Below are 24,115 nucleotides of genomic sequence, written 5' to 3'. Positions count from 1 at the left end.
ATATGAAGACTGCGTCTGCTCGTTCACGCCGAGCTTTTTAAATAAGCCACCGGTTCGGATCTCGGCGGGAACTCATCCTTTTAGGGGCGGCGTGGCGAAGGAGGAAGAGCCGCCGTCCTCGGAGATGAAATTTGCGGTTGGATTCCCGGCTCCTCTTGTGGGTCAAAGTGTTTTGTCCGACGCTCACGGACGGCAGCCGGCTGCTTGTGGTTCTTCCATGATGGCTTCAATGCGGAAGGAATTTCCACACGAGGGATTAATAAAGTACAAAATGATAAACATGATAAAGGTTCAGTCCACTGCCGTAGTTTCAGCCGTGCACGGAGAGCCGCCCGGCGGTCCCGAGTCCGAGCCTGGAGCCATCGGCCGCCCGCCGGCCGCCCTTCTGCCATATTTCACTCCGGGAGTAAAAAAGTGGGTCAAGTCCGACAGAATGAAAGGTAGTCCCGGAGGCAGCCTGGTCGCCGCTGTGACGCCGCGGCGGTGACAGGGAGGAGCCTCCCGCGACAATTTTAGAGCCGACCCAGGTCATTACTGGAGCCGGAGTCTCCCCGTGAACAGGAAGACGAGATGTCATCCCGGCCCATTTAGCCAGGGACGGGAAAGAAAAGCATGTTTTTTTTACAAGAAAGGGAGGCAAGCGGTGATCAGCGTCCCAGAATGATGAGCTTATTTGGGTTCAGAGTCGGCAGCCGGCCGTGTTTGCACGTCTCTGTGTGTTTAAGTAATCGGAGGAGCGCGGAAAGCAGAGCTTTGGGTCTCGGCGCCATTAACCGCAGGGATGGAAATGCTCGGCGTCTTGGGATGAAGAGGCGGGAGATGCATCCAAGTTAGGCGCGGTGAAGTGCCGTCGGCCTGAACGTAATGTGACTCAAATCTAATTTCCCATCAATATGTCCGCCCGTCTGGCGTCGCCCCCCTCCCTCGGGCTCGCCGCCCTTCTTTCATCAACACCTGTCCTGTTAATCCCGGAGTAGCGCAGGGGCTAATGCGGCGGCGCTTACAAGCCTGCGCCGCTAATGGCCTAGCATACAGACAGGCCGGCGAGCCGCCGCGCCCGCGGTCCCACAAGGCGGGTCTGATGGATTCCTGCCTACCCGCCGCTGACAGCGCCATTTACTCCCCAACATCTGGGTTAAGCAGTCACGTGGTGGCAGGAGGCGACACTCTGATCGACGAGGCGAGGCGTCCCCCGGCCGGCGCAGCCGCGCTAACCTCCCCGCTAGCGCCTGGCTCGCGCGCCGATGCAAATATGAACCCATCCACGTTGTTCCCTGAATAAAAGGGGCGACCCAACTGATCCATGTCATCAGGAAGCTCTGAATATTACAACTTTGGCCCGAGACGGCGGCTCGGTGGTGCGAAGGTTAGCCCCGCCCCCTCGCAGCAGGAGGTCCTGGCTTGGATCCCCACCGCGGGCATTCCTGTGTGGAGTCTCCATGTTCTCTCTGCATGTGTGTGAGGTTCCTCCAAACACACGCCGGAGGTTCAGTGGAGACCCTACATTGTCCAGAGGGTGGCGTTTCTCTCTGGAGAGGCTCCATCCAGCCGGAAGGTTGGTGGTTGGATTCACCGTTCCTCCTTTGGGAGGCTCCTCAGTGTCCGCCGGGCGCCTCCCATGGTAGAGCCGGGTGTGTGAACGGGTCTGTGAAGCACTTTGGCGCTGCAAGGTGGTGAAGACACACACACACACACACACACGGGATCTCTGATAGTTACCGCAGCAGAGATGGACGCGAGGAAGAAGAGGGTTCTCGCCTCCAAATTCTGCTCCGCCATCCTCAGGTGATCGTGAAGTCGGGCCCCGGGAACTTCTACGGGCTGGCCATCTACGCGGACTTCATCTACTGGTCGGACTGGACGGGCCGCTCGGTGCTGCGGGCCGACAAGTTCACGGGCGGAGACGTGAAGGTCCTGCGGACGGACCTCCCCCACCAGCCGATGGGCATGGTGGCGGTGGCCAGGGACACCAACAACTGTGAGTACTCCGCCGCCGCCGGATCCAATGAACGCGGTGTGTTTTTGCACGGCGTGGCGTGTTTGTGCACAGTTAGACGTGTTCCGGTGTTTGCGCCTTCCAGCTCCGTAATGAGAGCGCCGTGTATACGCTGCTCCTTCGGTTTAGGGAAAGTATTTTGTTTCCCCGCCGTCTAAAAATGGAATTTTCGTTTGTTATTTTTTAATGTTTTTTATTCGCTGGTACTTTTGCCGCTCCGCACGCGACGAGTGTTTGCTCTGCGCGTGCGAAAGCAGGACGGATATAATCCTGAAATCATGATTCAAGATAATAAAAGCAGAAACCCCGAAGTGAACGGCTCTCACTCCAGGATCTGTTTTGCTGTTTGCTCTTCCAGCGCCGGCTGCCAACTGTGAAGGACGAACATAGAACTGTCAGAGATTACATCTACACAGCAACTAAACCAGGACATAGGCTAATAATTATGATAATATTTCGATTAATAATATAAATAATAACAATAGCAATATTGGTGATAATGTAACCATCACAAGGAGAAGAATTACAATCTTAATAATGGTGAAGGCAATAATACTAATAATGATAATAGTAATAATAATAAAGTGTTTAGTGTCGTGTGTCTCCTTTCAGCTTCTCCCTTCAGGTGTCGCCACAGGGAATCCACTTTCTCCATCTAACCCTATTCTCTGGATCCTCCTCTCTCACACCAACTACCTTCATATCTTCTCTCACTACGTCCACAAACCTTTTCATTGGTCTTCCTCCAGACCTCTTGCCCAGAAGCTTCAATTCCAGCATCCGTCTAATTCACCCCTCCTTCTCTGTCCATGACCCAACCATCTCAGTCCGGCTTCTCTGACCTCTCCAAGACATCTGTCATGACTCATTCCTGATCCTCTCCATCCTGGTCACTCCCAAAGAGAACCTCAACATCTTCATCTCTGCAACCTCTAGTTCTGCCTGCTGTCTTTTGGTCATTGGAACAGTTTCTAGTCCAAACATCATCGCTGGTCTCACCACTGTCTTGTACACCTTTCCTTCCATTCCGGTCGATAGTCTATCTCTTGGTACCCCTGACACTTTTCTCCACCCATTCCAACCTGCTTGGACCCGTCTCTTCACCTCTTTTCCACACCCTCTGCTGCTCTGGACTGTTGACCCAAGTACCTGAAATCCTCCAGCTTCTTGATCTCCACTCCCTGTAGCCTCACCGTTCCACCCGAGTTCCTCTCATTCACACACATATATTCTGTCTTGCTGGGACTCATTTTCATTCCTCTCCTTTCCAGAGCATACCTCCACCTCTCTAGATTTTCCTCTACCTGTTGTCTGCTCTCACTACAGATCACAATGTCATCCGCAAACATCATGGTCCACGGAGATTCCTGTCTAATCTCATCTGTCAGCCTGTCCATCACCATTGCGAACAAGAAGGGGGTCAGAGCTGATCCCTGATTGAGTCCCGCCTCCACCTTGAACTTCTCTGTTACCCCTACAGCACACCGTACCAGTGTCTCACAGCAAGCATACATGTCCTGCACCAGTCTAACATACTTCTCTGCCACTCCAGACTTCCTCAATACAATACTAGAGCTCCTCTCTTGGCACCCTGTCATGCTTTTTCTAGGTCTACAAAAACACAATGCAACTCCCTCTGACCTTCTCTATTTGCATTCTCAAAGGAAATACTGCATTTCTAGTCCTCTTTCTAGGCAAGACGCCATACTGCTGTTCACAAATGCTGATTTCTACTCTGTCTACTTTACACTACTTTTTCCCATAACTTCATTGTATGGCTCATCAACTTTATCCCTCTATAGTTGCCACAATTCTGCACATCCCCTTTATTCTTAAAAATGGACGACATCACACTTTGTCTCCATTCTTCAGGCATCTTCTCACTCTCCAAGATCCTGTTGAATAATCCGGTCAGAAAATCTACCGCTGCCTCTCCTAGACACTTCCACACCTCCACAGGTATATCATCAGGACCAACTGCTTTTCCACTCTTCATCCTCTTCAATGCCTTCCTCACTTCACTTTTATTAATTTGTGGTACTTTGTAGTCTACAATAGTCACCTCTTCTACCCTTGCCGCTCTTTCATTTTCCACATTCATCAGCTCTTCAAAGTACTCTTTCCATCTTCCCATCACTCTTCTAGCATCTGTCAATACATTTCCCTCTATGTCCTTTATCACCCGGACCTGTTGTTCATCCTTTCCATCTTTATCTCTCTGTTTCGCCAACCTGTATAGATCATTCTCACCCTCCTTACTATCCAACCGAGCATACAAGTCATCATAAGCCCTTTGTTTTGCCTTTGCTACCTCTATCTTTACCTTTCGCCGCATCTCCCTGAACTCCTGTCTGTTCTCTTCAGTCCTCTCAGTATCCCACTTCTTCTTTGTCAACGTTTTCTCTGTATATACTCCTGCATGTCTTCATTCATCCATCAAGCCTACTTTCCTTCCAGATGATACCCCAAGTACTCTTCTACCTGTCTCCAGATAACACTAGCTGTAGTTGTCCAATCATCTGGAAGCTCACCCTGACCACCCAGACCCTTTCTCAACTCCTCCCTGAAAACCATGCAACACTCCTCCCTTTTCAGCTTCCACCACTTTGTCCTCTGCTCTGCCTTTGTCCTCTTCATCTTCCTTGTCACCAGAGTCATCCTACAAACCACCATCCTATGCTGTCTGGCTACACTCTCACCTACAACTACTTTGCAGTCACCGATCTCTCTCAGGTTACCTCGTCTATACAAGATGTAGTCTACCTGCGTGCTCCTACCTCCGCTCTTATAAGCTACCCTATGTTCCTGTTTTTTCTGGAAAAAGGTGTTCACTACAGCCAGTTCCATCCTTTTAGCAAAATCTACCGCCATCTGTCCGTCTGCATTCCTATCCTGGATACCAAATCTGCCCATCACATCCCCACCAACATGCCCATTTTGGTCTGCTCCAATGACCACTCGCTCATGTCTGGGGATATTCGGCATCACTTCAAACGCATCCTAGAACTTCTCCCCCTCAAACTCAGCTTCCACCTGTGGTTCATAGCCACTAACAACATTGAGCATCAATGAAATTTCCAATTTCAGACTTAAGTCTATCTGACATTCTTTTCACCTCCAGAACATTCCTAACAAACTCCTGCTTCAAGATAATTTCTCTTCTTGTCAGAACCATGATAGTGCAACTTAAAGTCTTTCCTAAGCTTCTCGCCCAACGGTCGGAAACCTATGGCTCTTCTGGTGACGGCATATAGCTCCCAGACACTTTGCCAGTTGGGAACTGATTTTAAAATATACTGCTCAAAAAAATAAAGGGAAGACTTGAACAACACAATGTAACTCCAAGTCAATCCCACTTGTGTGAAATCATAGTGTCCACTCAGGAAGCAACACAGATTCATTTGGACTTGTTTTAAGGACATTACATCAAAGTTGGATCAGCCTGGAGTTTGTTTTTACACTTTAATGTTGAGTGTGATTCCTAATCCAGACCTCCGTGGGTTGATACAATTGATTTCCATGGATCATTTTGGTGTGATTTTGTTGTCAGCACATTCAACTGTGTAAAGAGCAAAGTATTTCATAAGAATATTTCATTCATTTAGATCTAGGATGTGTTTTTTAAGTGTTCCCTTTATTCTTTTGAGCAGTGTACTTATATTTCTTCACAATATTGTGTCATTTTAAAGTAAACACAAACTAGTTTTGAAGATAAATCTCCACCGTTTGTCAGGTGGGGAAACAATGGCTGCCGAGAATCTCCGAGTCATTGCAATGTGAAGAAATCAATTTTATCAGAGAGCCATCTAGTTTATCTGCATCAACCCTTGCAACGGTAAAGATGGGAAAAATAAAATAAGACGATGATTACCGTGCATTCCAGACTGTGTGGACACAGGATTTTGCATCTGGATCTGCACTATGTGTCACGGGTCGGGAGGCGGACTCGAGCAGGGAACCACACCAAGGCTAGAATATGTTCGGATGCTTTATTTTCAACCATGGGATGCCGGGTCCTCGCAGGGTCGGGGTCCGGTGGTCCACCAAAGGGTCTCACAAGGCCAGGGTCCACAAGGGGGTCTCGCAGGGTCAGGGTTGTTGGGCAAAGGGGAAGTCCAGGTACCACGGCTAGGGCCGGCCGTGACAGGGGTCGTGGGGATCCAGAATCCCCGGGCAGCGCATGCCGCCGCCCTTTATAGGGATCTTGATTAGCGGCCGCTGCTTCAGCCGGCGCAGATTCTTAATTGGACCCAGGTGTGTCTCCTCTCGGCGGCCGAGAGGAGATCCTGACACTATGTCTCATATGCGACGCTCAAATTGCATTGATGCGGCACTTCGAACAAACCCATAGAAAATAAGACATATTCAATTCATTATTCGTTAGAAATACGACATGGCTGTCAATGAAATATATTTGGAAATATTTGTCTTTTATGGCTTTCCCAGTCAAAAAGGTTCCTGACCCCTGATCTATCCTCACTACCTGGTCTCCTGGACACACAGTATCTCCACCTTCCTTCTCTGCATCATGTCCACCAACTCTCTACCTTTTCCTGTCTTAGTCCTGATATTCAAAGTCCCTCCTCTCAGTTTCAGACTCTTTCCTTTCCTCTTCTCTCTCTGCTTCAGAAAACGCCTTCCTCCTCTCCTTCTTCGACCCACAGTAGCCCAGTTCCCATTGGTTCCCTGTAGGTCATCGGTACCGATGGCGGCCGTTGTTAACCCGGGTCTCGACCGATCCCGTGTGAGATTACCGGGTTTAATTCCTATGTTTGGTTTTGGCAAAAAACTGACGCCGGACGCCGTTCCTGACGCGACCCTCCGCATTTATGGGGGCTTCGGTCCGACTCAGGGAGACGCCGCCCCGAGGCTGCGTTGTTTATTGTCCTGTGTGCCGTGCGGAAAGGTGTTTCTTCGATGTAATTACTTTGCTGTCTGCAGCGCATTTAAATAATGGTCATGTAAACATTATTTTACATATGAACGGTCTAATAATGATAGAGAGAATGATGATGATATCACCGCTACTATTGCTGCCATCTAGAATACCAATCATGTATTATTATTATTGACTGCCATCATCCTCACGATCATGGTTATGATAATACTAATAATGATAACAGCAATAGTCATTAACCAAATACCCTGCAGACTGTCTATGACGTCAGTGTCATTTAATAACTCAGAGCATTGGTTTTATGACAGTTATTGTCTGTTTGTGGTTGTTTTGCTGGCAAATATGTGTCATTCGTGCTGCTGGCGGTGAAAGCGCTGGCTGTCACCGCACAGCCTGCCTGCCCGCCAGGCTGCCCAGGAATTTTACCGCACACAACCTGCCAGCTTCTGCCAGCTTCTGCAGCCGTTGCCGGGGTTTGTTGTCCGGCGCTGGTGTCCAAGCGGCGTCAGCTCCTCCTCCTCCATCACTCCGTTTGTAGAAAATGTCAGCCTTAATACGTGGCCGGCCGTCCCCCTGATAAGCTCCGGTTGATTGTTCCGAAGGTGAGCTGTCTCCTTGCCGACACGCCAACGGCGGCTGCGGCGACCTGTGCCTCCTGACCCCGCAGGGGAGGGTCAACTGCAGCTGCCGCGGTGAACGCATCCTCCTGGACGACAACCGATGTGTGTGTAAGTCACATTTAATTACACCCCGGATCGCTCCCGGTGGCAGGTATCGACTCGAACGGCGCTCGATATGGATTAGTTATTTTGAACCGAGGCGCTGTAACCTTGGCGCCGTCACCTTCATGTACCGCGACCTGACAGCGGGGAGGCGGCGCCTCCTGCGCGCCTGGTTTCGTTCCAAACGCCGGCGATGACTCGATTCTTGTGTTTTCGTGAACCCAGGCAGTGAACGGGGGTGTGATGTTATCCGCCCGTATCAGTGCGGATCTGCCTCGGCACCGGCGGAACTTCCGATCAGTGTGTTACGGCCGTTCGGACGGTCGAAATCCGATGGCGGGCTTTTTGTCACCGCGCCGTATTTAGCGCCGTGATTAACGTCCATAACAAATGACGTGTACGTTAACCACCGCGTCAAACCACGTCAAATGGAGCATCTGGACCCGAGGCGGTTTAGCACATTTCCCCGGCGGGTATTTACGATAAATAGCGGCCGAGATGCCGATCCCAGCCTTTGCTTTCGGCGTCGGACGAACACATACCCGCTAATCGTCGTCTTCCTCCGCAGCTGAAAACTCCTCCTGCAACATCCACAGTGAGTTTGAATGCGGGAACGGGGAGTGCATCGGCTACCAGCTAACCTGCGACGGCGTCGCCCACTGCAAAGATAAATCGGACGAAAAGATGCAATACTGTGGTAAGAAACCGACGTGGAAGTACAAAGCGGGAGCACCCCGGGCAGAGCCATTGCCAAAAGTAGCGGCTGATGAAACCCGAGCGTATTTGATGGTTTTCACACGGCGGCCGACGATTGTTCCAGACAACAGGAGCTGCCGGAAGGGTTTCAGACCCTGCTACAACCACCGCTGCGTGGCCAACGGCCGCTTCTGCGACGGGACGGACGACTGCGGGGACAACTCGGACGAAGCCTTCTGCGGCAGTGAGTGGACGCCGTTCGATGTGCGCCGGCCGGCATCTCCGGGCCGGAGGGAGCGAGTTTATGTCCACATCGATGCGGGTCGGCGGGCGCCGTGTCGAGCCGGCCCTTCAATGTTTAACAAGGCACGGGATTAGAGGGACCGCACACCTTTCAAAATCCCCCCCGCCCTCGAACGCAGCGATTTGCGAGTTGGGACAATGACCCCGGTGCCCTCGGGAGGTCCCGATGGGTTGAGTTGCACCCTGCTGAGCGTCCAGGGAAACTTCATTTACTGTTTAATGACAGTTTCGGTTTGAAAAATTTGGACTTGAAATTTGGGTCAATGGGTGAAATGGGTCAAATTGACGCTTAACATAATATGAGGGTTAAGGAACCAGAGCTGGAGGTGCAGGAGTGGGGACTGGAGGAGATGCAGGGTCTACAACGGGTTTCTGGAAAGAACGCTCATTTGGCGCCTACCGTTGGAACAAACTCGCAAAAAATGCGACACGTCGGCTTATCATCCCAAAGCCGGGATTCCCCTCGCTCATCCGATCCCCCACCGATTGAAGGAATGAGTGAATGTCATTCCTCCCTGTGCGACATGTGGACCTCAGGGTCGCCTGTCTCTGGGTGGGACTGCGATGGGTCCGGGGTGAACCCACCTCTGGTCCAATCACAGCAGCTCCGGCACCCGTCCCTTAGTGCAGGATAGCGAGCATAGATAAGGGATGAACGAATGAGTGGAAGAAGAAATACTGGCGATATTTGCGCATTAGTGCTGGTATCCATTCTCCGTAAGCCAACCAAGCTTTGCGGCTTCATCCTGCTCATCGTGAAACGACAATCCTGCAAATTGATTGTGACTTCCTGCCGGCGGCGCTCGGACGCCCGTGACTTCCGGCTGATGTTTGTGCAGACGCTCTCCGGGTGGCCGTTTGCACAACCAGATCTCATTTCCGCTATTTTTATTTTGACGTTCCCCGCTAGCGTTGTACCCGGAGCCGCTCCGGCTCGCTTTCTGAAATGCAAATTCTCCTTCCCAGACGTCACCTGTGGCCCGTCGGAGTCCCCCTGCAGGGACGGCGGCTGCGTTCCCCGCTCGGCCTGGTGTAACCAGGTCATCGACTGCGCCGACGCCTCCGATGAAAAGCACTGCGGTGAGTCCTTCGGGCCGCTCGTCGCACGGAAACGTGAACTCGCGTGTCCCGTGGCCGCGCAGCTGCGCGTCGGCGGTTTTGACCCCGGCCCGTCCCGGCCCGAGCCGGGTCCCGTAAGCCCGGCGGCGCTTCCATGACCGCCCCGTGCTCTTTTGCATTCAGACCACAGCGACTGCTCGCACTTTTACAAGCTGGGGGTGAAAGAGAAGGAATTCATCAGGTGCAACTCCACCTCGCTGTGCATCCACCCGGCGTGGATCTGCGACGGCGCCAACGACTGCGGGGACTACGCCGACGAGACCAACTGCCAGGGTGAGTGTCCGGCGCGGAAAGCTTCCCGGGGTTCCCGAAGGACAGAACGCGAGGAACCGCTAGAAAAACTAGCCACGGAGACAATGTTCATGCTCGGCGGAACCGCTCCTGGAAAAATCCTGAAAAGAAAAAGACGCCCGGTTGCATTTAGAGAAGGTTTTAGAGGGAAACCGTCGAACCAAACCACCAGGTAAGGATTTAAGAGCGGCCCTGCTTTCCCAGATAATAACAGCGGCGGAATACGAGACCCGGGAGGGCTTAGGAGCAGATAAAGAGCTCAATCATGCCCGCGGCCCGCGGGACTCAGGCTGTTTTTGTTTTCCATCCCAGTTTCTCACGGGCAGAAGTGCGAGGAAGGCCACTTCGCCTGTCCGAGCGGGAACTGCATCTCCAGCGTCTGGCTGTGCGACGGACAAAAAGACTGCGAAGACGGCGCGGACGAATTCCAGTGCGGTAAAACAACCACGCTCACCCCTCGCCGAGGGGCCGCTTCACTGTGAACACAAATGATGTTTTGCTCTCGGAGGCAGCGGCGCCCCGTTGAAGGATAGAAGAGTATTTATCTTCCATTAATAAGGAGCCATTTGATGTGCTGTTTTGTTGGTTTACACAGATCCGGGAGCAGACGTTAGGTGGAGCGTGCCGTCAGAGGAAGGGAGCGCCGGGCGCCACGTGATGATTTATCTTGCCACGAGGCAATTTCCCGTTACGTTGTTTTTCTCCTCCGCGTGCGAGATTTCTCAAGTGGGGCCTCGTCGTCTTTCCGAAAGACGAATTCCGACCGCGGATAACATGACGCCGCTCGCAGCGCCGCCATGAACGGAGGGCCATCAGTCAGTGAAGCGCCGGTTCTCGGGGGGGAAATATGAGGTCGGCTGAATGTCATGACATTTCGAAGGATTCCGCTTTACAAAGCGCGGCTTCCAAGACCGTCTGATTTGAGGTTTTCTTTGTGCCGATTCATTCGAAACACCTTCCCGACTGAAAAATCAGGAGGGAAAATCGGTGTTTTCACGCAAACCCACGCGTGATGAACGTCAAGAAGTCAAAGTCAAAGTGAGCTTTATTTCTCGGCATGTACCGGACATACAGGGGACGAGAGAAGGCATTTCTCACAATCCCACGGGACATGAAATTAACAATATGACAATGAATATAATAATGATAATAATGCAAAGCAGCAAAGTGCACTGTTACAATGACGGTGAAAATTAAACTCTGGGGCATGAAGTATAAAGTGCACGCAGATGCAGATCGCTATTGGACAGCATGAGAGAGTAGCAAACTGCATCTGTGGCGTCACCTCGGTCAGGCTGACCTGAGCACAGATGAGAAAGGACGCGACCTCCGCGTCCGCAAACGGTCGGGTGACCTGAAATCAACCGATCGATTCATTTATTCGTCAGGTATTTTGCGTCTCCTCTCCGGCGGCCGTCGGCGTGGGCTCGCTGTAATCTCCTCCAAAGCGTGATTGTAGCTTCGGGCCCGGCGCGCCGGTCATCACGCCGAGTTAATAACAGTTTTATTCTAACTCCCGCCCCCGGCGCCAGCCTAGATATCATCCGTCCCCGCTCCCTCATCATTAATTTGATTTGTTTGTTTCCGCGGGTGATTTATGGCTGCTTTGGTGTGAACAAATGACAGCCCGGCGCCGTGATTCAGACCGCAGATGCACGCCGGGTAAAAGCTGTCACATACGGTCTGCGTCGGACGGGGCGCCGTCGGTCGTCCCCGGAACGAAAACTCCTGGCCGACCTTCCCGGCGTGGTCCGTCGGCGGATCGGTCGCATTAAATCGGTCGGTTCTCGAGATGTTCTTGGCGGACGCGTCTTCGGTTTTTCGCGGACATCCGGCGATTCTTGGAAACACGGATGGGAGTCCGTCGGGAAAAGACGGCGTCACCTTTGCCACGAATTGCATCGTTGTCGTTTGCGTCCGACTCCCAGCATACATGGCGCCTTGCGCGCGAGCGGCCCCGTCAGGACCGCCGTCGGCGCTTCACCGGATCTCCGGGCGCGAAAACGAAGCGCGCGGTGTTTCTGGCGCAGGATGAGGAGCCCCTTTGGAATTCTCACCGCGAGCGTCACGGGGCTGCTATTAGCATTTAGCTTAAAAGGCCGCGCTCGTGTAGCTGTCTAATTCGTTGCGCCTTAAAGTGGGCGTATCGGCGGCTGATTGAAGAGGAACATCCCACGGAGGCCGCGACAAGCCTTTGCCTCGTTTGACTGGAACACGGCAGATCTCTCACTTGTCTGCTCTTCCCGTATAATTAAGCTTCACCTTTGTTCACATTTCAGTCGCGATAGATGGAGGGAGGCAGCTCGGCGCCGACGAGGTTTTTGTATTTAATTGTCTCGGAGCTATCAGCTACCTTTTGTAAATTAGCCGTGAATGCCGCGATAGAGGCGAGGAACACGTGAGCAGCATTTCCCATCGCCTCCCGCCAAGACGGCGTTTGTTCCCGACGCGACACGATAACAATCCGCCGCCCGGAATCGGCTGCTATCAGAGCCGATATGAATTATGCCACAAATCCGTGAGAAGTTCTGAATAGCTTTTCAAGACAAATAGACAATATTCCCGTTCCCCGGGGTTAATTAACATATAAAAAGCCTCAGCCACTGATGATCCGACTGCAAAGGCAAAGAGGTTTCGGGAAAATGTCATTATATTTCAGAAATGTCTCATTCCACATCTGCTTAGATGAAACAGTCATTTGTCAGTTCGCCGTGCACGACGTGCTCCTCAGCTGCATGGAACGCCATTGAAAATGAGACATGAAAGACCCGCTGTGATTCGTTTAATGTGCCGCAGACCCGCTATTTCCTTACACACTCGCAGCCCAAATGCAAATAGAGTATTATTTGTAGAACAATCGCTGTTTCCGCTTTTAGCTGTTTAATGTTCATCTCCTCATCGTACATCTTGATTATAACGTCTGACAGGAAGTGAAAGCGCCCCCCCCCCACCCCGCCCGTCCTCCGGAACCCCTAAGAGCGGGATCCATAATTCCTCGTTCCTGCGGTCTGACCTGCGGCGCTCAGCCCCTCCTCACATCTCCAGCATCTCATCAAAGCTCCGTCACAGTTTTCATCCGAGAGCCCGTCGGAGTCTCTCCAGGGAGTCCGAGGTGGCGCCGCCAGACAAACTCCACGCCGGCAATAAATAGATCCGCATCCGTGCCTCTCCGTCGACCTGCGGCTGGCGGCACCCGCGTACGATAGATCAAGTGTAAATTAACCCCAATAATCAACTCCTGAGAGAGCCGAACGGTACCGGCTTCAAACCGATACGGCGTCCGCTAGTTAATTGCGCCGATTGCGCGCTGATCAGACGACGGATACGTTCACGCCGCTTCCTCAGAAGGAGCGGCGTCGCCTGTCGGTCCGCCGTCCCGCCCGGCAGGTAAAGACGACCCGTCGAATCGCCTCGGCGCACGACCGGGCTCGGACGTATCGTCTGGACGGTCGCAGGAGCGACCCTGAGGTCCGAGGCCTTCCTCCGCCGACCCGCCGGTCGTGCGTCGCAGAAGTCGGCGATGTAGAACGGTGAAACGGATCATCGACTCCTCGAAACGGATCGATCGTCCCGGCTAGCAGCGCCGGTGGCGCGAGCAACGGGGCGACGGGGCGAGCCCTCCGGACGAACATCTCGTCCAAATCACCCAAATTTCTTTCGTCGAGGCTCTCGGGAACAGCGGCGCGCGGCAGCTACGGTGGTCTATCTGATGGCTGAACCCTCGGTCGGCGTTTGTACGCGCCGCAGCCAGAAGCCACGAAGGCGTGCTCTTCGCGCGCGTCCCTTCGCTGTGGTCGTTGTAACCTAATGTGCGATTGAGCGGACCGACCTGCGGAGGGGATCCAGAAGGCCGGGGGCCGAGCTGCCGCCCGTGTAATCAAGGTGTTTCGATTAAAAACGCTCGCGGGGTTTCGCAGCTTCGCCGTTCCCTCCCGACCGGGTTTGATTAATGGCCGGACGTTTCCCCGCCTCCTCAGACTCCTCCTGCCTGTGGAACCAGTTCGCCTGCTCCAAGAACAAGTGCATCGCCAAGCAGTGGCTGTGCGACGGGGAGAACGACTGCGAGGACGGCCTCGACGAGAGCGTGCAGATCTGCGGTCAGTAAACCCTCGCTCTCCGCGGCCGCGAAAAGGCGGCGTTCGTGAAAACGGTCACGGCGGCGACCGGAGAAGTACGTACACGAGCGAAACAATCTCCGTGAGACTCGGAACGAGGCGGCGAGCGCTTGTTATTCCGGCGGGCACCGAGACAAATAGATTTTCGCCGGGGCCCGGGAGGCGAGGCCATCTCGGTGGACAAATGAGCGGTGGGCGTGCACGTGTGTGTGTGTGCGGTAGAGTCTGCCATAAAACAAGACCGAATCCAACCGCAATAAAAAGTATTTTTTTGCGAACATTGCTTGTGTAATTGGATTGTAATGGAGTGTCAAGGAAATATTAAGGAAATGTCCCGCGGGCTGCCGAGGCCCGGCTCCCGTCACAAGCTGATTATGAACGCTGGCCTGCGCGTGTCCAATTCACACCCTATTTACCTTTTCTTTTCCCTCACATCGCACTTTTTCTCGCACCGGACACATTTTCTTTGTTCGACTAAGGGAGCTCTGTGATGGGGGCGAATAATTACGATCCACATTAGTCCTTTTTCCGACAAAAGGGGCCGTAAAGGGGGGTCAGAGAGGGTTTCCGCTGAGGAGTCCCTTGAAGGTTTGTCCTATTCATGTATGTGTTTGTACGAATCCCTCGGATTCACGGTGTCCCTTCTGTCGTCAGGCACGGTGACCTGCGCTCCGGGCCTGTTCAGCTGCCCGGGTTCCTACGCCTGCGTCCCCAAGCGCTGGCTCTGCGACGGCGAGCGGGACTGCCCCGACGGCAGCGACGAGCTCTCCGCCGCCGGCTGCGGTAAACTCCGCCCGCCGACCCGGCTAGCATAAGAGCGGCACGCCGTTAGCGCGGATACAAGGAATCCTAACGATTGTCACAAAATGTTAACGGAAATTAATCCGGCGCGACGGCGTCGGCCGGTCCGGACGGCAAAATCGGCCGATCTTGATGTTTCCGCCTACTTGTACCTTTAAACCTGCGAGATATAACGTAAAAGCCGCCTCCTCTTTCGCCTCTCAGCACCCAACAGCACCTGCAACGACAGCTCCTTTCACTGCCTCAACCAGGCCTGCATCCCCCAGAGGTTCGTCTGCGATCACGACGACGACTGCGGAGACGGATCCGATGAGTCGGTGGAATGTGGCAAGTGAATTTATACGCTATCCGCCCGGGTTTTATGGATACATCCTCATTTAAACACGCCACATTTGTTCTTTTTTTTATTAAACATTCGAGGCTCCGCTAGGTAGGAGAGCCATTCCCGATTTTATATCCGGGTGATTTGTGCCTCGGCCCGGCGGCCCGGGAGCCGCGGTGAAAGTTCAGTTCCAAGTTAAAATGGAGCCGTGAATTACTCCCGGCTGAAGCGGGAGGCGGATCTCCGCCGAGGGGCCACGAAGAGGCCGACGCCGCTCCCGCTGCCGCCTGTAAATAACAAACAGCGCCGGCGGCCTGATGAGTCGCGGCTGAGGCCCGCGCAGAGAAACGTTTGAATAAATGAAGTGGAGGTTGAACAGAGGAGTCGCCTCGTCCTTCTGTGCGGCTCCTCCGTTTTCACATTTATTTTTGTGTCGCTCGCCGATCGCCGGACCGGACGGATCCGTCCGAATGTTTCCTTTAGTGAGGCTGGCCGGCGACGCCCGGGTCCTTGACCGCCTGTCCGGACCGACCCGACACGGCCGGCGAGGCCTTTTGTGTCAGAATCTAATAGGATTAAACATCCGATTGGATTCAATATTCAACCGCTTTTTTTTTAAGAACTGTGTATTCCACGGTAGCGTCATAGCGATTAGTATTCTGTCCTTCTATGTTATTGCTGAACTCTGGAAGGAACTGTTTTGCTCTCCAAGGCGAGTCCTCGAAGACCTTGTCGAAGATCGTTTTCTCGCCTCCGAGGAGGCCGAGAAGGACCGGATGTTTTCTCTACTGTGGTTAGCATCCTGCATCTTATAGTTTTGTGGTCCGTTAAATCGTCGTTTTCGAATCTCAATTGAGATCTCAATTGAGGAGGTGCGCGGCTTCGTTGGAACCGACGGCAACCGGCGTCTTCACCGCGAACCCGTCAATCGCACTCTGCTGTTCGCCGCGCCGTTCGCCGCTTCGCTCCTTCCTTGATGAAATGCCTCTCTTTTGTCAGTGTATCGCTCGTGCAGATCGGAGGAGTTTCGCTGCGGGGACGGCCGCTGCCTGCTCAGCGCTCAGTGGGAGTGCGACGGTTCCGCCGACTGCCCCGACCACTCCGACGAGCTGCCTCTCAACCTCAAATGTCTGGCCGCAGGTAGGAACGCCGTTTGACTCCCAGCCGGAGTCTTTTCATCGCAGTTAGCGCCGGCTCCGCCGGGCCGGGAAAGCGGAGGGGACGTGGGGAAAAAAAGGCGCTCTAACCGGGAGGGCTTCTTTGAGAGGAATTGAAGCGTCGAGGTCCTTCGTTAGGTCGAAACAACTTTTGCCGTGAACCGAGGCCGACGTGCCGCTAACGCGGAGGCCTCGTTCTTTTCAGGAAGCCTCTGCAACGGCTCCTTCTTCATGTGCTCCAACGGGCGCTGCATCTCCGAGAGGAACCTCTGCGACGGGAAGGACGACTGCGGCGACCGGTCCGACGAGAGGAACTGCAACGTGAACGAGTGCTTGAACCGCCGGGTCAGCAGGTGCACCCAGGACTGTCAAGATCTCCCCGTGGGGTTCAAGGTGAGAGGGCGGCTCGGAGGCTCGGGCGCCGTTAAAGCCCGCGGCGTCTGCAGAGCGACCGCAGACCCGGAAGGACTCGGGGGAGATGCTTTCCTCCGCAGATCATCCAAAGCTCATCGGTGCCACGGCGGGAGTGATCCATGCTGGGTTCCTGCGGCGTCTCGCTCATTCAAACGTCTTGTTTGGGTCGACGAATTACATCCGGACTCGGTTTATCGACAGATTCCTGTATTAATATGTGATCCCGCCCCAAACGCCGGCTCGGCAGCAGAGTAGATATCGGTGGTCTGTAGGATGAGATGTTGCGGCGTCTGCCGGGCCGGAGCGCGGAAGTAGCAGCGTGGACGCGAACGTATCCCCGCCGTGAATCATTGTGCGAGGGAACGCCCGCGTATACGCTTCGACCTCTGCAATAACATTGAACGCGGCGAGGGCTTTTTAATGATATGCTTCCAACTGTCTGCTGACCGAGTGTGTCGCGCATGTGACGGCGAGGTTGGATCCGGGTCAAGGTGGCATCTGCCGAAGCGGCGGCCGTCAACGCCGGGTTCTCCTCCGCTCGTGTTCCACCAACTCGGCCCCCCGAAGCACAGAATTCCACTCCTCCTCCTTGACGGGCCGGCAGAGGAGACTTCAGAGCGGACCTTCATCTAGCAGACGTGGGCTTGGAGCAGGAACATCAGAAGGAAGCTTTCAAGGTTTCAGCTCCAGAGAAGAGAAGGCCTTTCGGTGGATTCGTAGAAGTCTATAGAAGCACCCTGGGTTATTTTTGGGGAGAGCGACCTCTGATTGAATTCACCTTTCCTATTTCTTTATCTATTTTTTCTCATTTCCATGAAAAGATTCAAGAATTCTTTTTTTTTTAATTTACGACTTCCTGCCACGAGTTGCCGCACGGAGACGGCTGCAGGTTCCAGGTGTTGGTCAGTTCACCCGAGTGTAGATTCCAGGATGATTCATGGAGACTGAAATGACCGCTACCGTTTCATGGATCACCTGAAGTACCCGGTGTCCTGCTCTGGAATGGACACTTGGGAACTCCATTGGCAGTGCGCTGACAGAACGTAGCTCCGCCGCTGAAAGGCTCCAGATGTCAGCCCTGCCGCCCCTTTATTATGGCATCAATCATTCCACAGCTGTAAGAGACTTCCCATATGTAACTTCATTTACCGATCAGGAATTCCTGGGGTGCAGGTCAGGTTTCAGGATCTGTCTTTTGGTTCAGACTTCAGCAACCGATCAAACAAGTGGCCCCAAACCCCCTTAGCGCCCCTGTAACCGCAAAGGTAACCTCCCGAGTGGCATCCGGGGCAGAGACCTTGTTGTCAGACCTCTGACTGTGTGCATTGTTGTGATCTTCCTCTCAGTGCAAGTGCTGGCCCGGGTTCCACCTGAAGAATGACGGCAAGACGTGCGTGGACGTGGACGAGTGCTCCACCTCGCTGCCCTGCAGCCAGCGCTGCATCAACACGTACGGCTCCTACAAGTGCTTGTGCGTGGATGGCTACGAGGCCCTGGAGCGAAGCCCCGACATCTGCAAGGCCGTGTCAGGTCGGGACGGCGGAGGGCTTCCCGGGCAGGACGCTTCCCCGGCGGGACTTCATCTGTAACTCTGTGTGCTCCCGGTTTCAGCCGAGGAGCCGTTCCTCATCATGGCGGACCACCACGAGATCCGGAAGCTGAGCGTGGACGGGTCGAACTACACCATCCTGAAACAGGTGAGCATCGGCCGGCGCTCTAAGGAAAAATGAAAAGACGCCGTGATGACGGCGTCTAATGTGTTTATGATTCGGAAACACCTTCGGAAAGGACACGGACGGATAAAACATAGAGCTGAGTTCAGATGCTTTTGAAGAGGAATCCCAGAACCCTGCAGGTGGCCTACAGGCAGCACATGGGTGTGGAGGATGCGGTGGTCTTCCTCGCTCACAGGGCCCTACCCCATGCCGAGGGTACAAGAAGCACTGTGAGAGTCACCTTCTTGGCTTCCCCAGTGCCTGCGACAGCATCCAACCCAACCTCCTCTGGGACAAGCTGCTGAGTACCCAGCTTCACCCTGACGTCGCTGCCTGGATCCCGGACCACCTCACAGGACCCCCCCAGTATGTCAGGGTGGACGGCTGTGCTTCCGAAAGCCGCGGCACAGAAGTGCCTCAAGGGACTCTCAGGTCTCCGTTCCTTTTCACTCTCCTCACCTCTGACTTCCGGTACAACTCGGGTTCCTGCTACCTCCGAGTTCTCCGATGACCCTTCCATCATCGGATGCATCGACAGTGATGACGGGGAGTACAGAGGTCTGATCGTGAGTTTCGCCGAGTGGAGCAACCAGCGTCTCCAAGACCAAGGAGGTGGTTGTGGACTCCCGGAAGACTCGGAGGAGATGGGCACCAATCATCCAGGGGGAAGAGGTGGAGATACTGGACTTCTACAAGTACCTTGGGGTCCACATTGACGATAAACTGGACCGGTCACACAACACTGATGCTCTCTCCAGTAAGGATCAGAGCAGCTTGGCGTCTGCAGCGGGCTCCTAAGACCTTCTCCCACTTTTCCGAAAGCCTCGTCGGTCCGAGCCCACACGCACCCTTTCTATTTTTGTTTATTTATCTTATTCTATTTATATTGTCGTTTAGTTTTGGTTGTCTATTTTTCACACTTCCATTCTGTTGTCCATTCTTTTCCCTGATGATGTTGTCGTTCTCCCCTCTGTCTATTTATTCGTGGATTTCTTTGCTATCTTCTGTCTTCTAGCTGTCTCTCGTTATTTTCATATTTATTTTGACATTATAACTGTTATGCCGCTGTGACAAAAGGATTTCCCCTATGGGGATCTCGAAAGTTTATCTTATCTTATCAAGAACCCGCTCAGCTTTGTCTCACTGAGCATTCCTTCATGCTTTTGTTGTCTGGAAGGAATTCCTAAACCAAGCATGATGTCATGGAACCACATTCACCACTTGAAAACAGCAATGGCTACAACCTGGAGTGAGGAGGACAGAAAACCTGTGGCGCCTCGCGGGTTCATTTCCCGTCAGTGTTCGGGTGGATGTGTTCTACTGAATGAAGGTGAAGAAGACCAACTCTGGACTTCTGCAGGAGAGTCCAGGCTTGTCCGGCCTCGTCCTCCTCACTCAACAGCCTCTGTTCACCGGAGGAGTGTTTCTGTGAGACCCTGAGGTCCTAGAAGGTCCTAGAAGGTCCCGGCTTGGGTTCCCACGGGGTTCCTTCCTGCGTGCTGCTCTTCCGTGTCCGCTTGAGGTTCCTCAGGGTTCTCCGGGTTCCTACAACAGTCCAGAAACATGAAGGAGGTTGTTTGGAGACCCTCCATTGTGCAGAGTGCGAATGGGAGCTTAAATAGTTGTATGTCTCCTAGATTTCCTCGCCTCTCAGCCAATCACAATAAGTGACCCTGAGAGGCGTTACAGAATGAATGAATGAATGAATGAATGAATGAATGTCAACAGGCCGGAGCTGTTTTCTGTTTTTGTAAAAAACCCTTCTGGCGGCGTGACTGAGTCCTTCTGCCTCTTCTCCCTCTGAGAAGGACTTCCTGGAGTGGGGCTGTAAATGCAGCGCAGAGTATTTTCCGTGTAAATTATGAATTATTCTCAGAATTTAGAGTTAGGGTGTGCACATGCAGTCTCTGCCCACATGTTTTTTTTTTTCACAAGTGAGGTTTTGTGATTAAACATTTAAATACACAAACATTTCAGAAATAGCAGGGTGTCTGAATCCCGTATTCGCTTTTGATCTCACCAAAGCGTCCGCCCTGATTGACGGGAGGAAGCTTCTTCAGCAGGGCCTCCAATGTCCCCGCTTCGGGGCCGGTTTCTATCTCACGGCTAATGATCACAAGTGGTCGATGGACCGTTAATCAACCCGCCGCCATCAGAAAGTCGTCTCCCGCGGCCGTATTAACCTCTCGACTCGGCGTTCTCGGCTCTTCGGGCCGAAGTTCTCGTCTGACGAGAATCACTTTAATCACGGCGTGTTATGTTTAATGGAGGCTGGAGTGTGGGATCCGAGCAGGCGTCGCCAAATGTTGGAGAATCCTTCACTGGCCTCCTCCAGCTCCTCCTCTCCCTCAGGCGCCCTCCGGCTCAGGCTGGTGACTCGTATGCCTTTGGGCGCCGTCTTCACCGGGTGAGGTAGAAGGTCGGTCAATGTCGTCCACGGCTTTGCTTCCAGCACGGCGGACGACGATGCTGGTGATCGCGGTGCCTCCAAGTGAGGATCCGGCCTTTGGCCCGTCTCGGGTGATTCGACACGCCCAGAACTCTTGTTTTTTGGGCACCGCGGTATGAAAGTCAAAGGTCTTTTGGTCGCTTCGATAGACCGGAGTTTAAACGACCGCGAGCGACAACTCGCGGTTGACAAACGTTCGCTCAGACTTCTGCTGGTGTTCACGGACTCCTGCCGACAATCAGCTTCAGACCTCCGGTTCACGGAAGCTGCCCCGCACTCCACCAGCCATTGTGTCACCGCGCCGCCTTTGCCAAATTCAAAGTACGGGAGTTGAATTTGTGTGGTTTAGCCGCGGCCGGCGCCGCGCAGCCGCCCTTGAAAATCCTCCTTTTGAGCGGTGAAATGTGGGAGTGGTTTACACGCGGTCCGAACAATGTTGCCTGTAAGCCCCGCTTACTGAAAACGGCTTATCGCCGCGGCACCGCCGCTCTTAGCAGCCACTCGAAGAGAAAGCACATCGAGGTGCTTTGTTGAGACGGCGGCGATAACAAAGCAACGCCCACGCCACTTACTGTTCTTTTCACATGTCACAAAAGGGACGGCACATTATCGGCACAAGGAACCAGAAAACCAGAGAGCGTGATTTTACGGGCCGTTACCTTCTGGAAACATCATTCTTAGCGGGTCATTATGGTCCAACACCTCTGAGGGCCTGCGGTGACCTTCAGCTCACCTTGGCCAGCATCTGCACCCACCACCATGTTTGTGGAAACCCGGCGTCCACACACACAAATATATATATATATACACACACACATATATATGTAGAAGATTTATGGACATGGTGAGAGATGATATGAAGGTAGTTGGTGTGAGAGGAGGATCCAGAGAACAGGGTTAGATGGAGAAGGTGGATTCCCATGAAGGGAAAAGCCCAAAGGAGAAGAAGAAGATTTAAACATATGCATCCTATGAGCTCTCATTCTGCTGTTTCTGCATGGGAAGGTGAAAACGTGTCCTCTAGAAGGTTCCTTCTGTTACGGTGCGTGAGGACGAGGAGGCCCTCCGCTGTCTGCCAGGCGCCGACCATCTGATGAAGACGTCTCATTTCACCCGTCGGATTATCTGACACCTCTTGCAGGAGCCCGGGGTGGAGACGGCGGGGCGGCTTGTTTCGCTCCGGAGTGATTGACACCGAGGTCCCGGGAGTGCGTCAGGAGGGGCGGCTAGATGTTTGCTTTGATAGGACCTGCACTCACTCAAGGGCTCCTTCTGGCTGGAGGCGCTGAGAAAGCTCCTAAATGGCCGCCGCTTGGAGACACCGGGGCGGGAACCCGAGGTCCTCCACCCAGATCCTCCGCCGGGTCGGGTCAGGAATGGCGTGTTACGAGTGACGAGAATATCAATTCACGTATCTGCGCCGCCATTTGACTGAATTAGCATCTTTGAGAAGTTGATGTTTAAATCCACCCTGGTGGCCGACCTCCAGGATCTAAGGATGCTTTGATTTGCATTTCAAACCAGACAGGAAGTGGTTATTTACTTTGTGTGTGTGTGTGTGTGTGTGTGTGTGTGTGTGTGTGTGTGTGTGTGTGTGTTTTCCAGGGCCTCAACAACATCATCCACATAGACTTTGACTACAAGAAGGAGTTCATCTACTGGGTGGACTCCACCAGGCCGAGCGGTCGAAAGATCAACAGGATGCGCCTCAACGGGAGCGACCTCAAGGTACTTCTGAACGCCACGGAGATCCTCCTTTGGCGCCGCGACCCGACCTTCTCCCGGCTTCATAACAGACGGCCGGAGGTGATGAGGCCCATCACCAGAAAGGTCCCGGAGAACGTAGGAGGTTTAGCGAGGCGTTGATGGTCTTGCGTTTAAAGGTCTCCATCTCATTAGCTCGTGCACGTACTTACGCTCTCCAAGCCCCTTTCAAAGGATGTGCTTGAGCCTCAGCTTATCCAGAGGTGAGCCGGGCGCGATAGCGATCTGGGAAGCTCTAATTAAAAGATCCATTCATGTCGCGGGCTGAGTTTAGGCTGCGAGGAGGGGAGGCAGATATCAGCTCGCTCTCATTCACCCGCTTCGTCCAAATGGCGTGTCGGTGTTGCCGCGCCGGCGCGCCGGGCCTTTTGGCCGCGCCTTCGGCGACGCTCCGGCAGCTCCTCGCATCCCAGAGCTGATGGAAATCACCCACTGTGACAAAAACGGATTGGGTTCATCCCACCCAGAGACGCCGCAGAAGGTTTTTCAGCCGAGGAGGTGTGAGGCGAACCCGCCGGTTCCTTGAGACGGAGCGACGCTGCACGTCCAACCGTCATCATTTACCGCTCAATTAGTATATAGAGGCCGTGACCTCAGCAGATCAGAGAGTTCTATCATCCAATTTCATGTTTTCTGAAGTACAGTTGGGTTCAAATTAATGACAGTGTTTTTTAAAACAGGAGTAAAGCTCAAAATCCTTATAATATTGTTTCATTTGCAGTCATTTGGAACACTGCACGTTACATCAAAACGTGGAAAAAAAAAGTATTAATATTGTAATTAGAGAAAATGAAGGAAAAAATGAGTTTAGGCAGCGTCTGCGTTTTTCATTACAAACTCAAATATTTGCTCAATAAACTGAAAAACCTTAAGAGTGAGCATTCCTGTGAATCATTGAACTAATATTTAGTCCTCCGAAACCTGGCTTTTGGAGAAGCAAGGAGCCGATGGCCTTCTGGACCATGTAAACAGATGTTCCAGCCCAGGATGAACTGACAATCCTCCACGATTCCTCTGCATTTTGCGGTTTTAGTTTTCTATCAGATTGAGTGCGATGGATTGGGCCGGACACACCATAACCTTCATTATGATGGTCTGGAACCGAGATGCCGCTCGCTTCCTTGTTTGTGGTCGTCGTCTACTTCAAACACCCATTTCAAGGGCGTTTGCTCTTCAGCATAAGTGACCTCTTCAAGAAAAAAGCAAAGTGACGGTCGATCCCTGCTCTGCGATAAATAGGCCGGACAGCATGGAGAGGGAATCAGCCCCACATCGTGACGCTTCAGCCACCGTCCTTCACACTTTCAGAGTGGACTGTGGCTTCTATTCAGTGTTGGGAGGTCGTCTTACTTTC

The 24,115-nt window shown here is 53.1% G+C and overlaps 1 protein-coding gene across 1 annotated transcript in view; it reads left to right on the top strand.

Annotated features, from left to right (window-relative positions):
- lrp1bb (low density lipoprotein receptor-related protein 1Bb) overlaps window positions 1–24,115 on the top strand; it is a 205,622-nt gene that overhangs the window by 139,999 nt on the left and 41,508 nt on the right. The window contains exons 43-57 of the mRNA XM_086144762.1: window positions 1,786–1,978; window positions 7,496–7,621; window positions 8,184–8,312; window positions 8,436–8,555; window positions 9,581–9,694; window positions 9,857–10,006; window positions 10,337–10,459; window positions 14,002–14,121; window positions 14,794–14,922; window positions 15,145–15,267; window positions 16,262–16,402; window positions 16,625–16,812; window positions 18,180–18,363; window positions 18,445–18,530; window positions 22,603–22,725. Of these exons, the coding sequence (XP_086000888.1) occupies window positions 1,786–1,978; window positions 7,496–7,621; window positions 8,184–8,312; window positions 8,436–8,555; window positions 9,581–9,694; window positions 9,857–10,006; window positions 10,337–10,459; window positions 14,002–14,121; window positions 14,794–14,922; window positions 15,145–15,267; window positions 16,262–16,402; window positions 16,625–16,812; window positions 18,180–18,363; window positions 18,445–18,530; window positions 22,603–22,725 (2,049 nt within the window). The remainder of the gene's footprint in view (window positions 1–1,785; window positions 1,979–7,495; window positions 7,622–8,183; window positions 8,313–8,435; window positions 8,556–9,580; window positions 9,695–9,856; window positions 10,007–10,336; window positions 10,460–14,001; window positions 14,122–14,793; window positions 14,923–15,144; window positions 15,268–16,261; window positions 16,403–16,624; window positions 16,813–18,179; window positions 18,364–18,444; window positions 18,531–22,602; window positions 22,726–24,115) is intronic.

The sequence above is a fragment of the Fistularia commersonii genome, chromosome 4, assembly GCF_037954325.1.
Source record: "Fistularia commersonii isolate RoL2024-O1a breed Wild chromosome 4, RoL_Fcom_v1.0, whole genome shotgun sequence".
Classification (NCBI taxonomy): Eukaryota; Metazoa; Chordata; class Actinopteri; order Syngnathiformes; family Fistulariidae; genus Fistularia; species Fistularia commersonii.
Note: the sequence above shows the minus strand (reverse complement) of the source record. Positions and strands in the feature narration are given on the sequence as shown.